Consider the following 23,242-nt stretch of genomic DNA (forward strand, 5'->3'; position numbering starts at 1 on the left):
TACATATCCCTTGCAGAGGACTCATGAGGAATGCAGAGCAAGGGATGCTCCAGGAACAGTGGGCAAAGCAGGGACTAGGAGTGGACGACCTGGTTCACTCAGCAAGTATTTACAGAGCCTCTGGGTTCCAGGCACTGTCCTCGGCCAGCCTATGTAACCTGGCTCGGGGCCTTGGCTAAGCCCCTCTGCTTCTCTAAGCTTCAGCTGATGAAGGAGGTTCTGTGATTGATGCCTTTCTGGAGTAGAGCTCTGAACCTCATGGTGGTTAGAAAGGGACTTAAAAAGACGGGGCTGTTGTTGTTGGTGGTGGTGTGACTATTAATCAGAGAACTAGGAGAAAAGAATTGGAGAGTAGTCTTCAGACTCATTGGCAAGAGAAAGCTCATTGAAACTTTGCATCGGCCTAATTAGCCTCACTTCGCCTGCTCACCTCCAGGGTTCTTTCTTGGCTAGGAGATTGAGAAATTTTTTCAGAGGTGGAAGGAGAGTAGCCAAATGAACAAATAAGTGCCTCTCCTGTCCTCTCAATACATCCATCGCAATCTTTCATCCCCAGCTGCTGGGCATTGCAATGGAGATTGAGAATGAAGAGCCCTGCCAGGAGTATTTTTAGAGATGGTATCACTCACCACATTTAGTGAGTGTGGACTAGGTGCCAGGCACTATATTTTAGATCCATGCCCCATCCAACATGGTAGTCTCTCCTCATGTGGCCATTGAGAATTTGAACTTTGGCTAGTTCAAATTGAAATGTGTTGTAAGCACAAAATACACATCAGAGCTTGAGGATTTAGTATATTTTTAAAAAAGGGGAATGTTAAATCTCTCGGTAATAATTTTTAATATTGATTCCACATTGAAATGATAATAATTTGCATATATTGGGTTGAATAAAGTATATTATTAAAATGGGTTCCATCTATTTCTTTTTCACTATATTTTAACGTGTGGTTTGCATTAGATTTCCATTGAAGAGTCATGCTAGACACTGTCCTACTTTGAAGGTGCTCAGACTCCAAGCATGAGAGCAACAGAAACAAATGTTACCAGGCAGGCACAAGATGCCAGGGTACACCAAGGAGGCGTGGCCAACAACCTCCCCATGCGTGTCACTTTTTAAAAAAATTTTTTTAAATAATATATTTTATTGATTTTTTACAGAGAGGAAGGGAGAGGAATAGAGAGTTAGAAACATCAGTGAGGAACATTGATCAGCTGCCTCCTGCACACTCCCCACTGGGGATGTGCCCACAACCAAGGTACATGCCCTTGACCGGAATCGAACCTGGGACCCTTCAGTCTGCAGGCTGACTCTCTATCCACTGAACCAAACTGGTTAGGGCTACCTGGCACTTTTTACTGCTGTCAGATCTGGACACCATTCTAGTGATTTCTAGAAGTCCAGCTCTGTCTATTTCACTCCTTTACTCACACATGGACAATTGTACCCCTCTGCCCACCAAATGAAGCCAAACCTCCACACAAGTCAACTGGATTCGGCTTCCTTTTTCCAACCTCACTTTCCCATTTCCATGTCCTGGCTTTGGCCGATCTCCCTGTTCTGGGTGCCCTTGCTATCCCTACATTTCTCCTGGTAGACTTGCAAGCTTCAATTTCATATCTGATGTACCCATGAAATCCCCATCACGTCTCCATCTAAACATTTCTCCTCCGCAAAGCCTCTGACAACCAGTGATTTGTTTATCTTACCAAAGTCTCTCCCATAACATGGTTAGTTTCTTAAGATCAGGAACTTGCCTTGCTGAGCACCTACCTCATCATCAGGGCCAGATGGCCGCTTGGTAAATAGCTGTTGAGTTGCATCAAATGGCTCTGAGTCCTAAAGTTAGAAAGAGCTGGAGTGGAGGGCTCCGGTGGGGGGAAGTGTGGCACAGAAGTACAGTAACTCACTGCTTAACAACAGGGATGCGCTCTGAAGAATGTGTCATTAGGTGATTTCTTCATTGTGGGAGCACCATGGAGTGCACTTAACCTATTACTCCAGGCTACAAACGTGTAAGGCATGTCACTGTATACGGCAACGCGAGATATAACCAAGCACAAGAGAAAATAATGCAATCAAGATACTCAAACCCACCAGTGCGGCTCAGTGTTTGAGTGTCGACCTATGGACCTGGAGGTCACGATTTGATTCCTGGTCAGGGCACATGCCAGGGTTGCGGGGCTCGATTCCTAGTGTGGGGTGTGCAGAAGGCAGCTGGTCGATTCTCTCTCATCATTGATGTTTTTATCTCTCTCTCCCTTCCTCTCTGAAGTCAATAAAAATATATAAAAACTATTTAAAAATAATAGTATATAGTATTATATACTGTGCAGAATTGTACCTACTATACTTTTGTACAATTGGCAGCACAGGTTTGTTTATATAAGAATCACGACAAACACATGAGTAACGTGTTGGGCAAGGACATTACAGTGGCTGTGACCTCACTGAGCGATAAGCATGTTTCAGCTCCTTCATAATCTTATGGAACCACCTTTGTACATGCAGTCTCTTGTTGACAGTACCATCCTGTGGTGCACGACTGTACTGAGAAATTAAATCTGGCTGGGGGCAGCTTAATGGTCCATCCCGTACCAAGAGAGTCTGTCAGATAAGGATCTCTGTTAGGGTCAGAGCCCTGGGAGATGGCAGGTCCAGCTGGAATGCTGGGGGGTGGGAGACAACTTGGACGGATGACTCAGTAAATCAAACAGAACACTGCGGGGAGGCCACCCTGCTCCGCCCTCTGCATTATTGGAGGTGGCTATAGATGACCGTACTCCAGGGTGTTCTCTCACACCCTCCCCAATACCCATGAAGCAGGGCATTCTGGGATCTCTCCTTCAGCAAATGCCTCCAGATCTGTGGGTAGGGCCCAGGTAACTAAGGGATCACTCCCCCTCCCCCCCCTCCCCAGGGGAGTGCAGAGTGGGCGAGGAAGGGAGCAGGTTTCTCAGTGTCCAGAACTTACATCTTACTAGGTGCTCACAGGGTTGGGGAACTGCCATGGTCACTAAGGGGGACTGTTAGGGGCTAAGGAGCTGATCTAGAGGATGCAAACCTCCTCCCGACTCAACACCAAAATCATTGTCCCAAGCACACATCAGCGGGTCAGTGAAAACCCAGGATAGAGGGAGTGAAATCTGTTTGAAGGTCAAGACCATGCCTTTTGTCCTTTGCATTTCCCCAGCAGCCCAGTGCCGGCCACACGGGAAGCGTGCAAATTAACTCGCAAACTGAACCGAAAAAGAGACAAAAGCGCCCACTCTTCATTTCCGCGCCAATCCTACTGAAGCCCCCAAGGGTTTCTTACTCTCCGGGAGGCTGAGCCCAGGGTGGAAGGATGTGGTGGGACAGAGCGGACCTACAGAGCGGGACGAAATGGGGGTGGGCCCGCGCGCGCGCGAGCGTCGGGGGAAAGGGGGTGGTCTCCAGAAGGGGGAGGGGAGAAAGCAGGGGGCGGGGAGAAGCAGGGCCCTTTAGGACGCGGCTGCAGCGCCCCGGACAGAAGCCCAGGAGTCGGTTCCTGTGCTCACGCCCCGCCACCTGCCCGCTCTCTCGCCCCGTCGCGCTCCCCGTGGCCAACATGCTGCCGAAACTGGGTGGCCCCGCGCTGCCGCTGCTCCTGCTCCTGCCGCCGCTGCTGCTGGGCGCCGGCGCGCACGCCGAGGTGCTGTTCCGCTGCCCGCCCTGCTCGCCCGAGCGCCTGGCCGCCTGCAGGACCCCGTCGGCCGGGACCGGGCGTTCCTGCGTCGAGCTGGTCCGCGAGCCGGGCTGCGGCTGCTGCTCCGTGTGCGCCCGTCTGGAAGGCGAGACATGCGGCGTCTACACCCCGCGCTGCGCCCAGGGGCTGCGCTGCTATCCCCACCCCGGCTCCGAGCTGCCCCTGCAGGCGCTGGTCCAGGGCGCCGGCACTTGCGAGAAGGGCCGCGACTCCGAGGGCCCCGAGCAGGGTGCAGGTAACGCGGGGGAGGAGCACTAGTTGGGAGAAGCCAGGAGGGCAGCGTGGGGCCGGGCTGGTGGCTGCTCTGCAGGGCAGGACCTCAGAGACCGTGTTAGCGGAGGTAGAGCGGGGTCCTTGGCCAGCTTCGGGGAACTGGGGAGGGGGACCTGAAAGCCAAGCCCGCGAGGGGACTGGAGTTGGAGCGCAGGGAGGAGCCTGGCTAGTTATCTGTGGGGAGGAAAGGCACCCCTGTTATTAGTGGTTTCCCCGGGTGGAAGGTACCCTGACTTCTGTGAGGGGGGGGGGGTTACTGGGATGGAGGGGGTTGGTCAGATCCGTAGGAGTAGGGCCTGAGGGTTCTGGAAAGGTCCCGGTGGAAGGCGCTGCTGCGGGGTGGAGGTGGCGGGTGCCCGTGACACTGGGGACCTCACGTGAAAGAGGGGACCTCCCGTGAAAGAGGGGTGCAAGGAGAAGGCAGTGCAAGGAGAAGGCAGTGCGCGTGCAGGAACTCCTGCTACTGGAAGTGTGAGGTGGGAAGAAAGGACTTGTTGGTACTTGGCAAAGTGGGTTTCTTAGAGGTAAAAAAAAAAAACCCCGGATGCCGCTGTTTTCTCACATAAACAACGAAAAGGCTCTTACTACTGCTACGTTGGATGGAAAAATACAAGGGGGGTAGGCATTTGGGGGGCGAGGAAGAGACCTCAGCAGTTGAGTCACTGTAACTGAAGCCGGGTCGCCAGGTGCAGTCCTGGCTGGGCAGCCATGCTGCCGGGTGTAGCACCTGGGCCCCTACTTGGAAGCTGGAGGCTGCGTGCCTGGGCGGTGGGTGCAGCTACTCTAACCGGAGGGACGTGTATCCATCGCCCCCCTCCCCACCGCCCCTCATTCTAATTTGACAAAATTTCCTATCCGATAGAATGGGAACCCTGAGATTCTTTGTAAGGGGCCCTCATCCCCCCAAAATGTTTTTGAGGGACACAACCAAACTATAAGGACCTCATTTGTTTTTTGTATGTTTTTAACATTACAAAAGCCTCCTGCCACAGTGGTCTGGAGGAAGCCGTAATTATTTTCTTTCCTCTTGGAGACAGTGGTAAAGTGTGTCCACTGTCTGTTGTTTAAAAAGCCAGGGAGTCTGACCAAGTTTCTGAAACTTGAAAAAAGAAAAAAAGAAAAGAAAAGAAAAAGTGAAAACATTCTTGCTTCGGAGTTTCTGGTCATTGTACAACTGTTCCCCACCCCCACTCAGGCTCACACACACCCTCTCTCCCACCTCCCCCCACTGCCCCTCTAGCCTACTATTGTTTCCCCGTGTTGTCCTTGAGAATGGACTTAGGGGTCAGAGTTGAAATCTTTTCCTATTTCTCTGGCGCTTTTTGACCTTGAGTGCAGAGCAAGTGCGGGCTTCCTCCGAGCAGACTCCAAAGGAAACACCTCGGTCCCTTTCTTCTGCCCCTGGCTCACTTCCCTCCCAGCCTGCTCAGAGTGAGCCCTTCCATCCTGCTTCTCTTAGAAAGTAATACTAAAAGGAAAGAGACTTGGCGAAGCCCCTCTCACTGTGGGCGCCCATCCCTCAGTCCTGCGTTTCTCCCCCATCACCCCCTCGCACCTCGGGGTCCACTGGGGAGATACTGCGGTTTCTGACCTGACTCGGACAAACTGAACATCTTTCTCAGCAGGGCCAGCTTTGCAAAAGGCCTTCAAGCTTATAGAATCTTTTGGATTTTGACTGTTTTTAATAAAGTGCGTGGCACATGTCCTTCCTAAACGTTTTACTATTTTTCTTTCACGCTTCATACCTCTTACTCTCAGCCTGAAAGCCAGCTCTCCTGCTCCCCACCCTCCAGCAGCAGGTTAGGGTCTTCAGAAGGGAACAGATGCAGAGCCTCTCCTGTCCGGCCTCCCTGGAGCCTGGAGCCGGAAGGGGGAGTAGTCGGAGGAGCCGGGGGACAATGGGGTGAGTGAGTTCATGGGAAGAATGCCCCTCTGGATTTTCATCCTGGATATGGTACTCCTTCCCCCGACTAGCCCCAGCTGCCTCCTCAGCATGTGCTCCCGACTGGTAAGGGGACAGATGCCAGTGTGGGGGTAGAAGCCTAGTGGGCATATTGGGAAGAAGTGACAAGAGCAGGGTGCCTGAGGCCTGAGTAGGGCTGGGGGTGATGAGGGCACTGCGGGGAGAAGCCTGGGCCTGCAGGGTGTCAGGAGGAGAGAGGGGCACATTTTGAGGCTTCTGTGCTCAAGAGGGTCTTGGGCTGGGGCAGGAAGTGGGCACTGCATAGAGAGCGCTGGGGTCTGACTTGGGTGGGGCCGGTGACTGAGCTTGGCCCAGAAGAGACCTGAACGTTGAAGGCTGCAGCCTCCTACTCTCCCCGATCCTTTCTCCTCCCCCATCTGAAGAGTGAGCCTCCCCCTCCCCCACCCCAGCCTGCATTCCTCTTTTGAGCAGGTTGCTTTTGAGAATTTTAAACATACCCTCTCGGTTTTGAGGCAGCAAACCCCAGCAGTTCCGGCTTCATGCTTAGCTCTTTTGTCTTTGTTCCCAGGGCTCAGGGGCTGTGTCGCTGGCTTCCTGGGAGTGGGAGGGATGCAAGGGGTGGGAGAGGGGAGAGGCACTTCAGCGGGTGCTGAGCCTGCATCCCCTGGGGGTAATGGGCTGGGACTTGTTGAGTCAAAGAAACCAGAAGTCAGATTGGAGTATTGGAGTGGGTGATCTGGAAGAAAGATGAGAGAGAGGGACCGTGAGGTCTGTGTGAAGCCTGCACTTAAAGGTGTGGGGGGGTGGTTGGTGGTGGACTGGGCAGAAGTGCCTGCAAACGTTGGAGAAGAGGGTTTGTGCCAGGCCAGGTCCTTTCAGAATTCAAGGCCTCCCTCAGCAGCTCCCTGCCTCCTTCCCGACCCTGTACAATGCTGGGGATTATGCCCAGGGGCAGAGCCGCCCAAGTGGCTACATATAAAGGTGCTATAGAACTGAGCAGCCATTCACAGTCCTGGTCTAGGTGAGCAGGCAGGCCTGGGGGGGCGGGGGCGCCACACAGACTCTGCTTCTGCAGTTGCTAGGGGAGGAGAAAGGGGGCAGAGGCAGATACAGATTTACAGTGAGTGGTTCAGTGCAGTTCAAAAAAAGGGACAAAAGCAACGGGACTTCTGGTTCAAAGCACTGCTTTGCATCTTGTCTTGCATAAATTTGCATACTGAGTTCAACATGGTAAAATAAAATAGACTTAGGGAAGGAGTGAGACCCACTGTCACTGATTGCTAACACCACTATCTCCCCCTCCCGCCACCTCCCCCCACCCCCACCCCCCTTCTGGACAGGGCACGCAGAACTAACTCTGCTAAAGCTGCTCCCCCTGAGTCACCGCCCCATTGAGGGGAGATGGGGGAGTGAGGGGGCTATTCCTGGATCCCTTTTCTTGGTTATGGGGATCAAGCAGGGGTTGCTCTGTGCTCTCTGGCCTTGGAGGTGGGGCTGGCCTGGAGGCCGTGGTTTGATAGGTCCTGAACCTGCTAGTCTTGGTCTGCCAATTGTGCTAGGCAGTGGTTCTCAACCTTCCTAATGCCGCGACCCTTTAATACAGTTCCTCATGTTGTGGTGACCCCCAACCATAAAATTATTTTCGTTGCTACTTCATAACTATAATTTTGCTACTGTTATGAATCGTAATGTAAATATCTGATATGCAGGATGTATCTTCATTGTTACAAATTGAACACAAGTAAAGCCTAGTGATTAATCACAAAAACAATATGTAATTATATATGTGTTTTCCGATGGTCTTAGGCGACCCCTGTGAAAGGGTCATTCGACCCCCAAAGGGGTCGCGACCCACAGGTTGGCGACCCACAGGTTGAGAACGCTGCTCTAGACCCTTCTCCGTGCCTCTCCCAACTGGGACCTGGTCTAAGCCACCTGCCTGAACTTGAGAAAATGGCATGGAAAATATATTGGCCCAGCCTTTCTTGGGATCCAATTAGAGGGAGACCATGTAGGTGACTGGGGACTGGGATGTTTGAAACAAATCGAATCCTTACATGAGGTGGGTGGTTGGCTGGCAGTGCAGGGCCAGGCTTTGTGGGTGCAGGGAGTGACCATTTCCCCCCAAGAGGGTTAGGTCTAGGACTGCTTCTGCTGAAACCAAGCACAGAGGAGTGAGGTTAGTTATCCTTCCAGTCCACCAGGGGAGCTGGCGATCTGTTGGCAGATGCCCCGGGCCCCTCTGCTTCTTCTTGCTATTTCTGGCCAGCATTTTGCTGAGGTGGCAGGCAGCTGCCAGGAGATGGGTTATCCTCCCATCTGTTCTTATCTTGTTATAAACTGGCTTCTTTGCCTGCTTTGCCAACTTCTGTCTCTGGCATCCTTTTGAGGGAGGCTTTTTGCCTCCACTTCGTAGATGTGGGACTTGAGCTTCGTCAAGAGCACCTTAGCAGGTAAGTAATAGGATGAGAGATGAACCTGGCTGGATACCTTTCCTCTGACTAAGGGGAACTGTTGGCAAAAAAAAAAAAAAAAAAAAAAAAAAGCCTTTGACCCTGTCAGCTAAAAGGTTTCCTGGACACCTGCAGGTGCAGGTGAGTACGAGTCTCGCTTCATCACGGCAGGTTCAGGTTCAGTTATTTGCATGCCCTTGCCTCCTTCACCTGGCCCGAATCCTGGAGCTTGGGGACTTCAGAAATGGAAGTGGCCAGTGTGCAGCTGTCGGGAGAGAAAAAAGGGTCCAAGGTGGGCTCCTGAAGTGAAGAACTGGAGGGCAGGAGGGACCGAGAGAGATGAGGGTGGGAGCATCCTAGCCTGTGCAGGCCTGTCCCTGAGAACCCGAGTGGGGATGGGCGAGGGCCTTCCCCGTTGGTGAAATAGGCATGATTGCATGTCTTTCTTTCCATTTTAAAATCTATTTGAAACATTTACACTGAGGTATATTTGTAGTACTTGCTTACCCCATCTTTTTTTTTTCTTTCAATTACAGTTTATATTCAATATTATTTTGTGTTGGTTTCAGGTGTATAGTGGTTAGACAATCATATACTTTACAAAGTGTTCCCCCCAATATTTCCAGGACCCAGCTGGCCCCGTGCATAGTTTTTACAATATTATTGACTATGTTGTGTCTCTTGCATGGAATGCATGTGAGGGCAACTGTGTTAGTGGACAGTGTCTGGCGCATAGCTTCTCACACACGTTGTGCCTTGGTCTTGGCAAGTGACGTCTCCTTTCTGATGCTCAGCTAGTGGGCCTTGAACATGAAGGCCCACTGGCCGTGTCAGGCAGGCCACTCATCACTAAGGTTTTACCGTGACATGTATGGGCCCAGTCAGAGATATATTTTCTCTGAGCTTCAGTTTCCTTATCTGTAAATCAGGAATTGATAGAACCAGCTCCATCGGGTCATGCCTGCACATGAGTGTGCTTGTGTGTGTGTGTGTGTAAAGAGAGATCATACATAAAAAGCTTAAGCACTTGGGTTTTTTTATTTTCTTTTGTAATGAGCCACTTGATTTCTACTTCTTCACCTAGAAAATAGAAACATCCATACCTCTGGCCTACTTTCACAGGCGGTAGTGAAGCCCTATGCAGAGAGGGTAAGGAAATGATACTCTAAATGAGGGTAAACCCAGGCGACCATAAACAATGGTTTGAAGTCAGCAGCCTTGCCCTTTTTATGGACCAGTTAGGCAATGCTCTTTGGGGCCCATACGCTAATGTCTGGGACTGACCATTCTTGGTATGGGAGCTTCGCTCAGTAGTGCCCAGATGGGGTGGAGGGACGGGGAGGGGGACAGAGGTGGCCCCAGAGTTGGGGATCCTGGGTACTTGTGCTGGCCTTGCTGCTCAGAAACAGGTGACACAGGACTGGGCCTTGCCTTCCCTGCCAGCCAACCTATAGGATCAGGCCCCCGGCTGCTGTGATCCGGTGACTGGAGGCCACATCTGGGGTGGGAAGCTGCCTTTTCCACAGGAAACCTGCAAGGACTCGGGCTTCGGAACAATGGGGTCATGCTCAGCCGGCCCTAGCACACTTAGGATGTAGGGCACGTGCCAAGGGGGCATTTTATTGAGGTGTCAGAACCAGCGAAGACCCCATGGCGCCCGTTTCCTGCTTCAGGAAAAGGGGCTTTCCGGTCCATCCTGACTGAGCCAAGGGTGCCGGAAAGTTGAACGTGATCCTGGCAAAGAAACTGGATGTTCCCTCCAAAAAAGTGACGTTTTCTTACTAGGAGCCTCCAGAGTTTACCTCACTTTTGGGGGAGGGGGGGCTTAAGGGGGGGTTGTTGGGGGTGGTAAATGGTCTCAGCGGGGCTGTCGAGAGCAGGAGTGCTTTTGGGATGCTGGAGTTTGTCCGAATGTTTGCTGCATCTGTGTCCCGGGGAGCCCTGGGAGGGGCAGCCTGTCTGGGAACAGTGATGACTGTTTGTTCTCAGGCATCGATGGAGGTGAGGCCTCAGGAAGCAGAGGAGATGGATGCTGAGCCTTCATGGGCCAGCGTGTGCTCGTGGGAAGGCCCAGCACAGCGGGGACAAAGCACAGCATTGCGGCTGGGAATCGGGGGTGGCCGGTCCCCTTAGACTCTGGGTCCACTTTACAGGTGGGTAGTCCATCCAGAGAAATGTCTTTGCTTTCAGGTTCCAGAGTGACTGCCCTCCCCCACTCCCCTCCCCAAAGAGCAGAGTGTATGGACTATAGTACTCGTTTTTCCACGGACATCCCCCTAGGCCTCTCCCCCACTTGGCTCCTAACCATCGGCCCAGGCCTGTTCCTGAACAAAGCCTGGCTGGGCTCCTGGTGCCAGTCAGGACGCAGGGAAACCTTGCTTAGAAAGCTGCTCCACCGGAAAGAAGTACAGAGTGGACTGTAGTCCGGAATTGTTTCTCTTTGCTTTTTTTTGTAGGGGGAGGGGGACATTTGGCCGTCTTGCAGGCCCCTCTGGCCGCCAGCCCCACATCTCTTCCTGGCTGTTGGGAGGGAGCAGGAGAGAGATTGGGGAGGGGGGTGCTGGCAGGCCTCCAGCTGGGGCCAGGAGAGCTGGCCCACAGGCTCTGGTTAAGTTGGCCGGAGAAGAGCCTGGGGAGGTTTCTAATTAGTGGACGGGTATAGGTGTGTCAGCCTGTGTTCATTCAAGGAACTGAGCTCAGGGAGCCAGGAGGCTGGGGAGGGGAGGGCGCTGAGCCCAGGAAGGCCTATTAATTTGGGGAGGTGGGGGTGGAGATGAGGCAAGAGGAGCTTGCTCAGCGTGTCCATTTTGATAGGAGTGAGGAGAGGGGGACCTTCCAGCTGGAGGAATCTGAGTTGGATTGTGGGGGTGCAGTGAGCACAGGGGCAACCTCAAAGGGTAAACGGCAAAGCAATGATAATTAATTTTTTTTTTCTTAGACAAGTCCATTTCTACCAACGTGTCCGTAGGTTTTGTTTTGTTTTTTTCTTTTTCATTTCTGTTTTAGCCTCAGGAATCTCCCCACTTGACAGATAAAGAAATTATGTATGGCTGCATTCAGGTTCAAAGCCAAGGCAAGCACAGACCATCACGTATGGACCAGAATGGAGTCCAAGTCTCCAGCTTCTCATTCCAGGGCTCTGTTCCATCAGAGGCTCATAGGCAAAGAAGTAGTGGATTATATACTGCTGCCTGGAAAAGCTCCCTTTCCCCGGGAGGTAGTAATTAAGGCATAACTTCTCAAAGATGTCCCTCTCTGCAGCTCCCCAGGATATTGCTTTTAGGTCTATTGTCTTGACTTCTGGGTGGAGGTGCCAAGTTGCCTCTGGTTGGTGACCTTGCTTTCTGAGTGCCTGAGGCCAAGATAAAATGTAAATGACAATTCCCTGGTGCCCTGCCCCAGCCACCGATAAGGCTGGGTAGTTTCTATAGCAACAGTGCAGCAGTGGAAGGGGGTGTGTCAGGCAGGATAAAGCTGGAAGGGGATGGAATGGGTTTACTGGAGGCTGTTGAGGATGGGTTCCTTCACTGGGAAGAGAGGTCCTGTGGAGATGGGGAGCGGGTGGGGTGCTGGGGAACAGGAAATTAAGTGCTGGGGTTAAAAGGTCTGGTTGAAAGTCTGCCTTTAGGTGATGCCAAGTGACCAGATGCCATTCTGGTTGGTTAAGAGCTATGACGCTAAACAGCCTGGGTTTGGTTTTTGGCTCTGCCATTGCCTACGTGACTTTGTACTGTTGGCCTCAAACCATATGACTTTTTTTTTTTTTTTTTTTTTGTCAAATGTGAGAGCGGATGGAAGTTATCGGCCTCATGCAGTTGATAACACCAAGTTATGTCCACAAACCACTTAACACAAACTCACTGTTAGAGGCTCAGATGTGGTCATGCATGTTCTGATCCCTCCTTCCTTCCCCCTCTGGACTCCACACACAGAGCAGAAGGGGAATCCACATGCCTGGCTTTGGATGTTTTCTGATTGGCCAAGTTTATAAAGAAGAGATACTTAAGAATCCTGGTCCGCAGTGTGGCTTCTCCCACAGATGTGGCTTACTTGGGCGCTGCCTTTTGCCTGGAAAATCCAGAATGGAGTCAGTGGTGGAGGGTTTTCCAGTGGGCAGTCGTGGCCTTCAATGCCACTGTCCCTCGTTACGGTTCTACCAGTGGCTGATGGCTGGCCATGGCCCACGTATGCCCCAGAGGAGAGGAGTCTCACTTGGCTCTGCTGGTTGCCTCTGGTTCCGTTTGCTGCCTCGAGACCGGCTGAGCACAACCCAGGGAGACAGCTAATGTGATGCAGTCTTTCATCAGACAAAATCCATGAACTTGTGGTTGAAGAGAAAGGAAAGCATGGTGACCTATTTAAAGGTACTTATTTATATTCAAGATGCTTCTTGTGCTGGCTTAAGAGTGTGGCCGGACATCCTGGACATCTCTGCAGGTTTTTAGTTCCTTTTTGCATCCTCCGGGTTCAATTTGTCAGGCCTGGAGTATCTGACAACAGCCTTATTGGGATGGAGAAGAGGCAGTCGGAAGGGGGAGGGTGGTAGCAGAGAGGTGAGTAGGAGCCAGTTTTTATTCCTCTATGAGAGCTGGTCTGCCAGGTCACACCATTGGAACTGAGCATAGAGACGATTGTTTGGGTCCTGGGAGAGGGAAGTCTCTTTCCTCCCCCATCTCATGCTTCTGTTTGCTCTTTGCCTTTCTGTACTCCTAACCACTCCTGCTGCTCTGGGGCCTAGATGGTCAGGGAGGGGCCAGGAAAGTGAGCCATGGTGGTACTCTAGGTGGGAGAGTGGTACTCTAGCTAAGATGCTCTCTGGATAGTCAGCTTTCCTGATGTTGAAACATTGATTGAGCACATACTATGTGCAAATTCTGAGACTAACTGCACAAAAATGCAGCTGTCCTTGCACATGCCTTGTGATCCTGGAGGGCAGTAAGAAAAGCATTTGAAAAAGTTGAATACTATCTAAGAAGAAACCAAGTCAGTGGAGATGTACACAAAGCTAATGCAAGTAAAAGGAAGTTCTTTTTGCCTTTTGACCCAGGCTCTTGGGAAGAGCCTGATGTGAAAAAATGAGAGTCCTTTTTGGAGAATAAAGTCACAGAAGTAAGAGAAGCACATCTAATGGACATTTGCTTCTTCAGTCTGGGAAGAGGAAAAGCACATCCGCCTCCTTCCAAAAAAGGAAATTGAGCGCACAGAACGGCTCCCTTCCTGTACTCTTTTCATTCTCATTCTCTCTCTCTTTCTCTCTCTCTCTCTCTCTCTCTCTCTCTCTCTCTCTCTCTCTCTCTCATTCTTTCTCATTCTCTCTCTCTCGATCTCTGGAAGTTAAGTCCAAGTTTGTGTCTTCAAGAAGTTTCTGTTCTTTGGAGGAGGAAGGAAAAGCATGGACCCACGGCTTTTTGCCAGTGCACTCAGGCTAGGGAGCTGGGAAGGGAGTTGGGTCCGAATACAAGAGTGCTTGGCCCAGGGAGGCCCCTCCTCAACTCAGTCAAGGGCCTTCAGACACTTGGAGTTCCTATTGTCCATCTTCCTTCTTCCTCCAAATGTTCCTCCTAAACTGAACCAGAGGAAGAATGCGCAAATTGTCACTTGTTTTAATTCTTTCCCATGAAACTCTTGGATGGCTTCTAACCTGGATCTCTTCTGTTTCAGTTTAAGCTGTTTCCTCTTTTGTCCTCAAGGAACCAGAACAGGTGTCTCCCTTCTACTGGGCATGGCTGGCCCTTCGGCATCCACCTATTGAAAGACTTTTGGGTCCAGTTGCTAGTAGTTTGCTCTAATGAACATTGTTGTGCATGTGCCCTTGCACACATGTTCAGAGGAGCAGAATTGCTGGGTCAGGCACATTCTCCCTGCTCCCGTAGCCTCCGATCCAGGTTTGCACCAAAGCACACTCTATCCTCACTTGGGCCTTCAGCAGGTAGGTCACCTTGCCAGGTTCTTGGGTGGCTTTATTTGAACCAGAGGAGCAGTGTTTGGGAACCATGGGAAGGAGTAAGCTGATAGTGCTGTTTGCCATCTTGATATCAATTTCTCTGGCTCTTCCAGGACAGCCTGGCTCGCAGAGTCCTGGAGGACCTTGGCTGAATTTGAGCTTGTTTTTGTTTTCTCAAACTGTCTGTCTTCGCCCTGACCCTCCCCGGGTCTTTGTGATTCCAGGAATGACCCTGGTGTTTATAAAGCAGCCCTGGGGGAGTGCATAGGCAGGGAGGCTCTGCAGAGGCTGCGCTATTTCTGCTCACTCAGGAGACGGCGCTGTGAGGGCATGCTCCAGGAATTCCCACGATGCCTGGCCAAGAAGGGCTCCTCTGCGTGCATCCAAGCACACACGTGTGCCTGTTTATGAACCTGCGGGTGAGAGGAACGAGCTTACTTGACTGTGTCTTTGCAAAGTGTGTTTGTGAAGCCATGTCTCTGGAAAAGAAGAGGCATCTTTCTCCCATCGCCAAGCAGTTCTTCAGGAAATGGAGGCAGGAGAGAGAATCACAGAGGAATGGGGCCCTGCAAAGCCAGAGTTTGATCTTGGTCTAGGCTGCTGTCTGAAATTCTGAGGCTGGAGTCTAGGATGCCATTTTTAGATAGCTCTTCAGTGGATTTCTGATGAACAGCTATGTTTGGGAACCAGTCAGCTCATCAAGCTCCCTGAATTTGTAGATGAGCACACTGAAGCCCACACATCTTAAATTCCTTGCTGGCATCACTCAGAGTCCAGGCTAGGTAACATCACAAACACAGCCAGCACCGTTCTTCCTACCATACTAGACCCATTGGCCAAGGCTTTGAGTTCGGAACCATTTTTCAGACGTGAGAAGTTAGAGCTCAGGAAAGTTACAGAGCCTGGCCAAAATGATGGTTGGGTCCTAAGTGGCAAATCTAGGACTGGAAGGAATTCAGGGCTCTTGACTCCCAGAGTTCTTTGTCCAGTTGGGCTTATTAATGAATTATCCACTGCCATGGATGTTAATAGAGAAGTTTTCCAGGAGGGAAGGAGATTACAGTATTTATTCATTTGCCCAACATACATTAAGGTTAAGTGCTTTTTGGGAGAAATCAAAGAAGGATGGAACCGGGAAGGCAGCCAGCATCCTCTTGGCCTGTTAGCCGGAATCCACTGGTGAAGGGCTATGACCTGTTGAAGGAGGTAAACCCATTGGAGGGAACAGCAGATTCATGGCTGCATTAGATCATCTCTATGGTATCACCTGCTCTCAGATGTTCACATAACCATGAGATGGTCTAAGGAGAAAGTTGGGAGATGAGTAGGTTTTTTCAGAAGAAAGACAAGAAAGGAGGAGAGTTGTGAAGATGTGTGATGGTTCTGGAAAAAGGTCTCCTTTTCTCACCACTCCTCACACTTGAAGCAGGAGGGACTAGGGGTTGGTTGTAGATCCTAAGGTCTCCCATAGATCTGGAGTTTCCCACTGTCCAATGGAGCGCTGAGGTCAGAGCGTCACACTAGGAGAAAATGAGGTTTCCTGAGTGCAAGGATCTGCTGGACACAGGTTCTCATTCATTGAGTAAGGCTGTCAGCGCTATAAAACCAGGGTATGAAGTCTTCAAAGCTCTTTCTCCTGGAGCTTCAGCTCCCAGCTCTCCCTCCTTGGCTGGCTTAGTGAGGCTGGGGCAGGGGATAGTGTGTGGACCCCTGCCCATAGTGAAGCCCCTCTGATGAGGGCAGAGAGGTTGAGCATGCCCCTATAGACTCAGATGGTAGTCCTGGGTGTGCTATCTGTAAAATGGGGACAACTTGTCCATCTCTACCTATTCCACCAGCCTTTCTCATCTCCAGCTGTCCTCTAGGCGCCTAAGGTGGGAAGGTGTGGCCACACACCTGAAGCAGGATGGGACTTCTCCAGGCTCTGACAGCCCTCCCCAGATGAGACTGGGGCTCTCTGCTCTGCCTCTGTGTCTCCCCCACTTCTCTCTGGAAAAGCTTGACCTTCCGTATATAATCAGTGTTGACCTATTTCCTGGGAATCTGTGTAGAGAACAGCCAATGCTTACTAATCCCCTGGGGACAACCTCTGCACGGGCCTTGGGTGGGGTCCTTCTATGTCATCTCCAAGCCCAAAGCCTTTTCCAGCTATGTGACTTGGCTCACTAAGAACTTTTTTTTGGAGTAACCTTTGCACTGTAGCCCACGGGGCTGCATACATAAGTGGTTACTTAATAAATATTATTCTGACCCTAACTCTCTTAGGCAGAAAAAAATGCAACTTGATGTTTTTGTGTTGAGCAAATTCCATCTCTAGCTGGAGTTCTGCATCTGGAATGTTTTCCTGAGGATGGCTTCAGTCACCCGTGCGAGTGCATGGGAAGAACTTGGTGATGTGCGGTAACGGCCTTGTCTGCCCGAGTGTGGGAGGCGGTGTGGGCACTCCCTCCCTCAGGGTGGCAGGGAGGGGGGATGGAAGCAGCTCAGAGCGAGCCTCAGTGCACTGTAAACGCACGCAGCATCTCGGAAGCCTCCTGGCCACCCACTGGAGATGGCTGCTGTTTGTCTGCATTTTACTGATGAGCGACAGAGGCACAGAGAGCTTAAGCAACTTACCTGGGGCTGCACAGCTAAGTGGTGCCACAGGGACTCAGGCGATTAGAGTTGGAAGTCTGAATTCTTGAACCTCTTTGGCTGGGGATAGCAACAGTCAAGGAATGAGGCTTTCCCAGTCCACAGTGCGTTCTGGTCTCCGCCTAGTCAGTTAGTTTATTCCCCTTCCCAGGGCTTTATTTCAAATGTGGAGTGTCAGCATGGGCGGCAGCAAACCAGGCCCATGGATGCCCTCATCTGATTGGCATGTTCGTTGGCAGGGGTGAGATCAATACAGGAATGGGAGGAAACATGCCTTTGAATCCAGGTGGCCTCTGTGCGGGTGGACAAGCTGATCTTCACCTCAGAGAGGTGGGGGCATCTTGGGACAGCTCCTCCGGGGAGAAGCCTGTCCGAGAGACCCCGTCTTCTGTACCTGGATCCGAGCTTCCTTACTGACTTTTGTGGGCCTGAGACATTTTTGCCTTTGGGGGCCCCTTCCTCCATAAGAAATACTCTAAAATCATTTTATAACTGTCTTATGGCTACAAACGTGTCAATGTTGATATGAGGACATTTTCTTGGAACTAAAAGCTTATTTTTCCTTCTGATTTTAAAAGATATCGAAACACTCGCTAGACCTCTGGGCACTGTGCCTGCTGTGCCTAATGAATGAGCCAGCCCTGCCTAGAGACTGCAGCACACACACTCATCCAGGTGCCTCTCTTCATCAAACTTGTTTCCAGGCTCACGGAGGGCCTGGGCTTGTCCTGAGCGCTGACCCCTAGGACTTGTCCGAGGGATGCATCTTTGGCCCCGGCAGTGGTTCGAGCACCGGAGCTGGGCACACAATAGGAGCTTTTCTCTGTTGTTGACTGATGGGCAGTTTAAGAAAGTTGAAAGAGACTTAATGGATGTTCCTTGGACAGATGTCAGGATGCGATAAGGTGAAACGTCAAAGTTGAGCAGGTCGTCATTCCTGTTCTTGGGGCTCCTGGTGTAATGGGGAACAAATCAGGGTACTGGGGTACGACTGTAGCAGCCTCAGGGGACCAACAGGAGGGGCAAACAGGCAAAGGAAGAGTCACAGCAGGGGGTGTTGAAAAATGTAAGTTCTGGTAGTGATGGTTCTACCTCCATGTTTTAAAATTTCACCCAATCCATGCCCTTTCAGACCACAAATGATGAATTCCCTTATGGGTTAGTGACAGGTGACTCTGGGAGGTCTTTCTACCGGAGAATGAGGGACTCAAACCCCTTCCATGGTGAGGGCCTTGAAGACACAGTCCTCCTTCTGTGCTCCACCTCCCAGGATGGAGGCAGAACAGAGCAGGCGTTTAAGGGAGGTGCTCATAGGGCCCACCTAAGAGTTGCTGTGAAGCGGAAATTGATCATCCATGAAGTCATTCAGCACAATTGCTTAGCTGTTAGTTCTCTTCATCTCCCTTATTGTCAGGGCTCCCGACAGTCCCTGGAGGGCCCACCTCTCTGGAACTTCCTTGCTTCTCTGCAGATGATGACCACCCTGAGGTTGAGGACGGAACCATCGTGGGAGGTGGAGGCAGCGCCGGCCGGAAGGCCTTCACCTCAGGCATGAAGGAGATGGCTGTGCTGCGGGAGAAGGCCAACGACCAGCATCGCCAAATGGGCAAGGCTGGCAAGCACCCACCCGGCCCGGAGGACTCCAAGAAGCTCCGGCCTCCATCTCCCAGGGTCAGAGGGGGTCGGGTCTAGTTGGAGGGGTGGGAGGACATGTAGAGGGAGTCTCACAGTGGGGAGGGCACCCCAATAAGATCTGTGTTCTGTGTTGTCAGCAGGCAAACAGGACTTTCCTGTTCTTCCCTTAACACATTCAGTGACTTTGAGGGCAAACAGCAGATCAGCATCTCTTTTGAGGGGCCTTAGTGTCTTTGGCTGTGAAATGGACGGGGCCTATGGTTTCTTGAAATCTCCACATCTCTGCATGGCTTTGGAACATAGGCAGGAACGTGGATGCTAGAGGTGGCGATGGAGCCACCTGAGATTGCTCACTCGTGTTACGATGTGCTTCCCTCCCTCGGCTTCACCTCCTCCTCTCTCCAGCCCAGCTCTACCGTCTTGGGTCTTGGCCCCCGATGGTTTATGGGAAGGAATGGAGCTTGGGCCATTCCTACTGGGCTAGGGTAGATGGATCCAGAGACAACCACCTGAATTCAGTCTTTGCAAGTAGATTCTATCTTGACCCCTGAGAGCCATTGATGCAGATGGAGGAGAGGAGTGAAAGCTCACAGCCATGCGACTTTCTTTCAGGGGTGGATGGGGCACACGATACGGTAGTGAGCTCACTGGGCCGGGGGTCAGAAGTCCCTCGTTCCACCAACTACCCGTGTGGCCTTGGGGAAGTCCCTTCCCACGCATGAGCTTCTTTCTGGAGTCGCTCCCAGGGCCATCTCTAAGCCTCCTCTGTGCCCGCCTGCACCCACAGACCCCCTGCCAGCAGGAACTGGACCAGGTCCTGGAGCGTATTTCCACCATGCGCCTTCCGGATGAGCGGGGCCCTCTGGAGCACCTCTATTCCCTGCACATCCCCAACTGTGACAAGAACGGCCTGTACAACCTCAAACAGGTGAGAAAGGATCTCCCCAAGCCTCTGATGTGCCTCGGTCCTGCCCCACACACCTGGAACCCTCTGAGGTCTGAGAGCCGAGCTCCCAGAGCCAGGCCTCCCTCCCTGGCCTCCAGCCTGGCAGAGGCTGATTCCACTTACCCAGCTACCCGCCAGCCATGCTCGGTGTCCAGGTTGGGAGGGAGCCTCTTGGAGAAGAGAGGTGGCTTGCACAGTGCTTCTCAGCCTTCATTGAGCATTCCTTACCTGGAGGTCATTCCCAGGCCAGACACCCAGAGACCGCCATTCAGAAGGTTGGGTGGGGACCAAGAGCTTGCATTTCTAGCAAGGTGCTAGGGCCTGCTGATGGCGCATAGACCACACTTCCAGAATCGTCGATTTAAACCGCTGACCAAGTAGCCTCTCTGATTGCTAAGGATCTCAGGGATGGAGGATCAGGATGGAGAAATGCCACTCAAAATATTTCTAAAAACCAGGAATTAGAGAACATTGGGGAAGTGTAAGTAAACCACCGGAAACCTTCTCCTCGCCTCCCGCTTCGTTCCGGTGGCTTCTGATCACCGATGTGCACAGTATTTCCCCTGTACATTGTCAGTGTTGTTCACATAGCCACACAGTCTATAGCGATGACTGTTAGTGGCTGTTCAATATTTGTCACTTGCCTTTTTTCCAGTCCACTCCTTTTCTCTTCCAACTCATCGCCTGGATGGGGAGAACCAGCACATAGATGTGCTTTTCACTCCAGACAGAGAGAAGGCATGGGGGGGTGTGTGGTTGGGAGAAAGGGGTGAGGAGTGTGGGCTCCACTGGACATCCTGTTTTCAAGCAGCGGCAGCTCTGAGCCCTGGTCGCACACGCAGACCTGCTGGGCAGCTTTAAAAACACTGGTGCCCGGGCATACCTCCAGAGTTTCAGATTTTGTGAGTCTGGGTAGTTGCTGGGCACTGGGATTTTCAAAGGTCCCCTGGTGATCCTAGTGGACAGTCAGGACTGAGGGAGAGGTGGATGTTCAGAGCCAGGAGATGGGGTGTGGGGTTCTGCTGATCCTGAGTGAGGGTGTCTCACTTCCCCACCTCCTTGACAGGGCAGGCTCCTTGCCCCTTTCAGTGTCAGTCTAGCATTTACCGCTATTTGTGCAGGTGCCCTCTGAATGTAAGCCAGCCACCTCATGGGGAGCTCAAGAAGAAATAGTGATCTCTTCTAAGCAAACAAACACACAGGCAGTGTGGGTAACTAAAAGAGTTTGTAAGAGTCATTTGTTTATGGCTAGAGCAGGGACCCCAGGGAGAATGTTAGGGTGGGTATGTCAGTGATGGCTCTTACTAGCTGTGTGATGATGGGCAAGTTCCTTACCCGCCTGTGCCCCTGTATCATCATCTATAACAGCGGTTCTCAACCTGTGGGTCGCGACCCCTTTGGTGGTCGAACTACGCTTTCACAGGGGTCGCCTAAGACCATCCTGCATATCAGGTATTTACATTACGATTCATAACAGTAGCAACATTACAGTTATGAAGTAGCAGCGAAAATAATTTTATGGTTGGGTCACAACATGAGGAACTGTATTTAAAGGGCCAGAAGGTTGAGAACCACTGATCTATAAAGTGGTGACATAAAGAGCATTCACATAGTGGCTGTGAGAATTACATGAATATACGTGTTAGATATAAATTGTAACGAGCAGCATATAGATTCCTGACATTGTACCTGGCGCCTGGGAACACCTGTGCTAGTGTTGCCTTTGACCATTCAGTGGTTCTCAACCTTCCTAATGCTGCGACCCTTTAATACAGTTCCTCATGTTGTGGTGACCCCCAACCATAAAATTATTTTCATTGCTACTTCATAACTGTAATTTTGCTACTGTTATGGATCGTAATGTAACTATCTGATATGCAGGATGTATTTTCAGGGGTCGCGACCCACAGGTTGAGAACCGCTGTTACGAGCATTTTCATCTCATACTCTGATTAAACTCCATACTGGACCCCCAAGGAGGGGCCTCCCTGCCGCTTGGGGCTGAGTCCTTTCACCACTGAGTGTCCCCAGCAGCCTTGCACATCCAGTGCAGTGCCAGGGCCAGCAGCTTTAGGGTTAGCTGCGCCCAACGTGAGGCTCATCCCTGCCCCCCTGAACAGGAAGCTGCATTTTAGCAAGTCCCCTGGCGCACAGTGAAGCGGAGACGCACCACGCTGCAGCCCGCTCAGAGCACAGGCTTGAGCGACATAATGAAAGCTGGCAGCTGCAGGGTGTTCTCCATGGCCCCTTCTCTCTCTTCAGTGCAAGATGGCTGTGAATGGGCAGCGTGGGGAGTGCTGGTGCGTGAACCCCAACACCGGGAAGCTGCTTCAGGGATCCCCTACAGTCCGTGGGGACCCGGAGTGTCATCGCTACTACAATGAGCGGATGCAGTAAACCAGCCGGTGCCTGGCACCCCCGCCCCCTCTCCAAACACAGGCAGAGAGGAGAATGCTTGGGTGGTGGGTGGGGGAAGGCTTCCCAGGAGTTAACACATGTATTTATACTGGGAAAGAGACCAGCACAGCCTGGCACACCCGCCGCCGTGCCCCTCCCAGTAGGAGAGGCTGTACCCCTTCTCCAGTCCCTGCTGGGAGGAAGGGTGCCTGCAGAGCAGAGCTGGGGTCCAGGTTTGGGAGGGGGAAGAAGAAATTTTTATTTTTGAACCCCCGAGTCTCTTTTACTTAAGAATAAAGAAAGGAAAAATAAATTGTGTGTCTTTTGCCTGAGTCTTTGGGGACCCTCCGACATCTGGGGAAGTGGGAAAGGCCCAGCCTTGGTTTCTCATGAGACTGGAAGGAGAAGGATGGGGCAGGAGGAAGGCAGATCTCCCTCCAATGGTCTCGGCCTGTGGGAATTCAAGGTGTGGAGCCCTCACTTGTAACCCCAGGACCCAGTGTCTGCCTGGACCCCCAGCTGAGTCCCTGGCCCCCCACATCCCCTGGGGTGGGCACTGGGGGAGGAGAGGTGGAGCAAGCGTCTGTCTTCCTCACGCACATTCAGATGATACTCCAAAGGGAGAAACACTGGAACTGGGGGCCTCTGGCCCCTCACATGAGAGCTCCCTTTTGCGAGGGGAAATGTCTGTTCAGCCCCCAGGGACGGAGTGGGCTGCTGTGGGCCAGTGCTTTCACAGATGCGCTGCCTCCGAATCCAGGGGTGGCTCCCCGAGGGGCCCACGTCACTGGACCCAGAACATCAAATATTAAAGAGCCCAGAAGACCGAGGCGCCCCCTTTCTGAAGCAGAATTCCATGCACGAGCTCTACACACTTTGTTCTGTTGGGCTCAACCCCTGGGTAACTACAGGGGCCTGCTGACTGCACTGGGCCATGGGGGAAGGCAGACACTGCCCAGCCCTCCTCCCTCCCCCAGCACGTGGTGCAGAGCCCCACTTCCATGTGACCCCCTCTTCTGGGTCAGGGTCTGAGTCCTTCCTGCCACAGGAGGTGACGGGCAGCTCCAGAGAGGCAGAGGACACCTGGTCCTTACCTGGGTGAGATGAGAAGAAAACCAGGTCCCCCAAAGCGACACATCCCCTCCCACCTTTGGTCTCTTAGCTAGTGGCTGGCCACCTGGGAAGTACATTCATTCAATTAATCTTCATGAATCCACAAATGAGGTGCTATCACTAGCTCCACTTTATAGGTGAGGAAAAGGTCCCTAGCGGTGTCCAAACTCCAGCCCCAGACCTGGAAGTCCCTGA

At 52.0% G+C, this 23,242-nt stretch overlaps 1 protein-coding gene across 1 annotated transcript; it reads left to right on the forward strand.

The window, feature by feature from the left end:
• The first annotated feature begins 3,491 nt into the window (after nt 1–3,491).
• IGFBP2 (insulin like growth factor binding protein 2) lies at nt 3,492–22,247 on the forward strand. The gene is made up of 4 exons (XM_036319019.1): nt 3,492–3,963; nt 18,428–18,627; nt 19,379–19,519; nt 21,800–22,247. Exons 1-4 carry the CDS (start codon nt 3,591–3,593, stop codon nt 21,932–21,934), a joined length of 849 nt encoding a protein of 282 aa, XP_036174912.1. The 5' UTR covers nt 3,492–3,590; the 3' UTR covers nt 21,935–22,247.
• Nucleotides 22,248–23,242: the final 995 nt, after the last annotated feature.

Source organism: Myotis myotis, unplaced genomic scaffold (genome assembly GCF_014108235.1).
Source record: "Myotis myotis isolate mMyoMyo1 unplaced genomic scaffold, mMyoMyo1.p scaffold_m19_p_8, whole genome shotgun sequence".
In the NCBI taxonomy this organism is placed as follows: Eukaryota; Metazoa; Chordata; class Mammalia; order Chiroptera; family Vespertilionidae; genus Myotis; species Myotis myotis.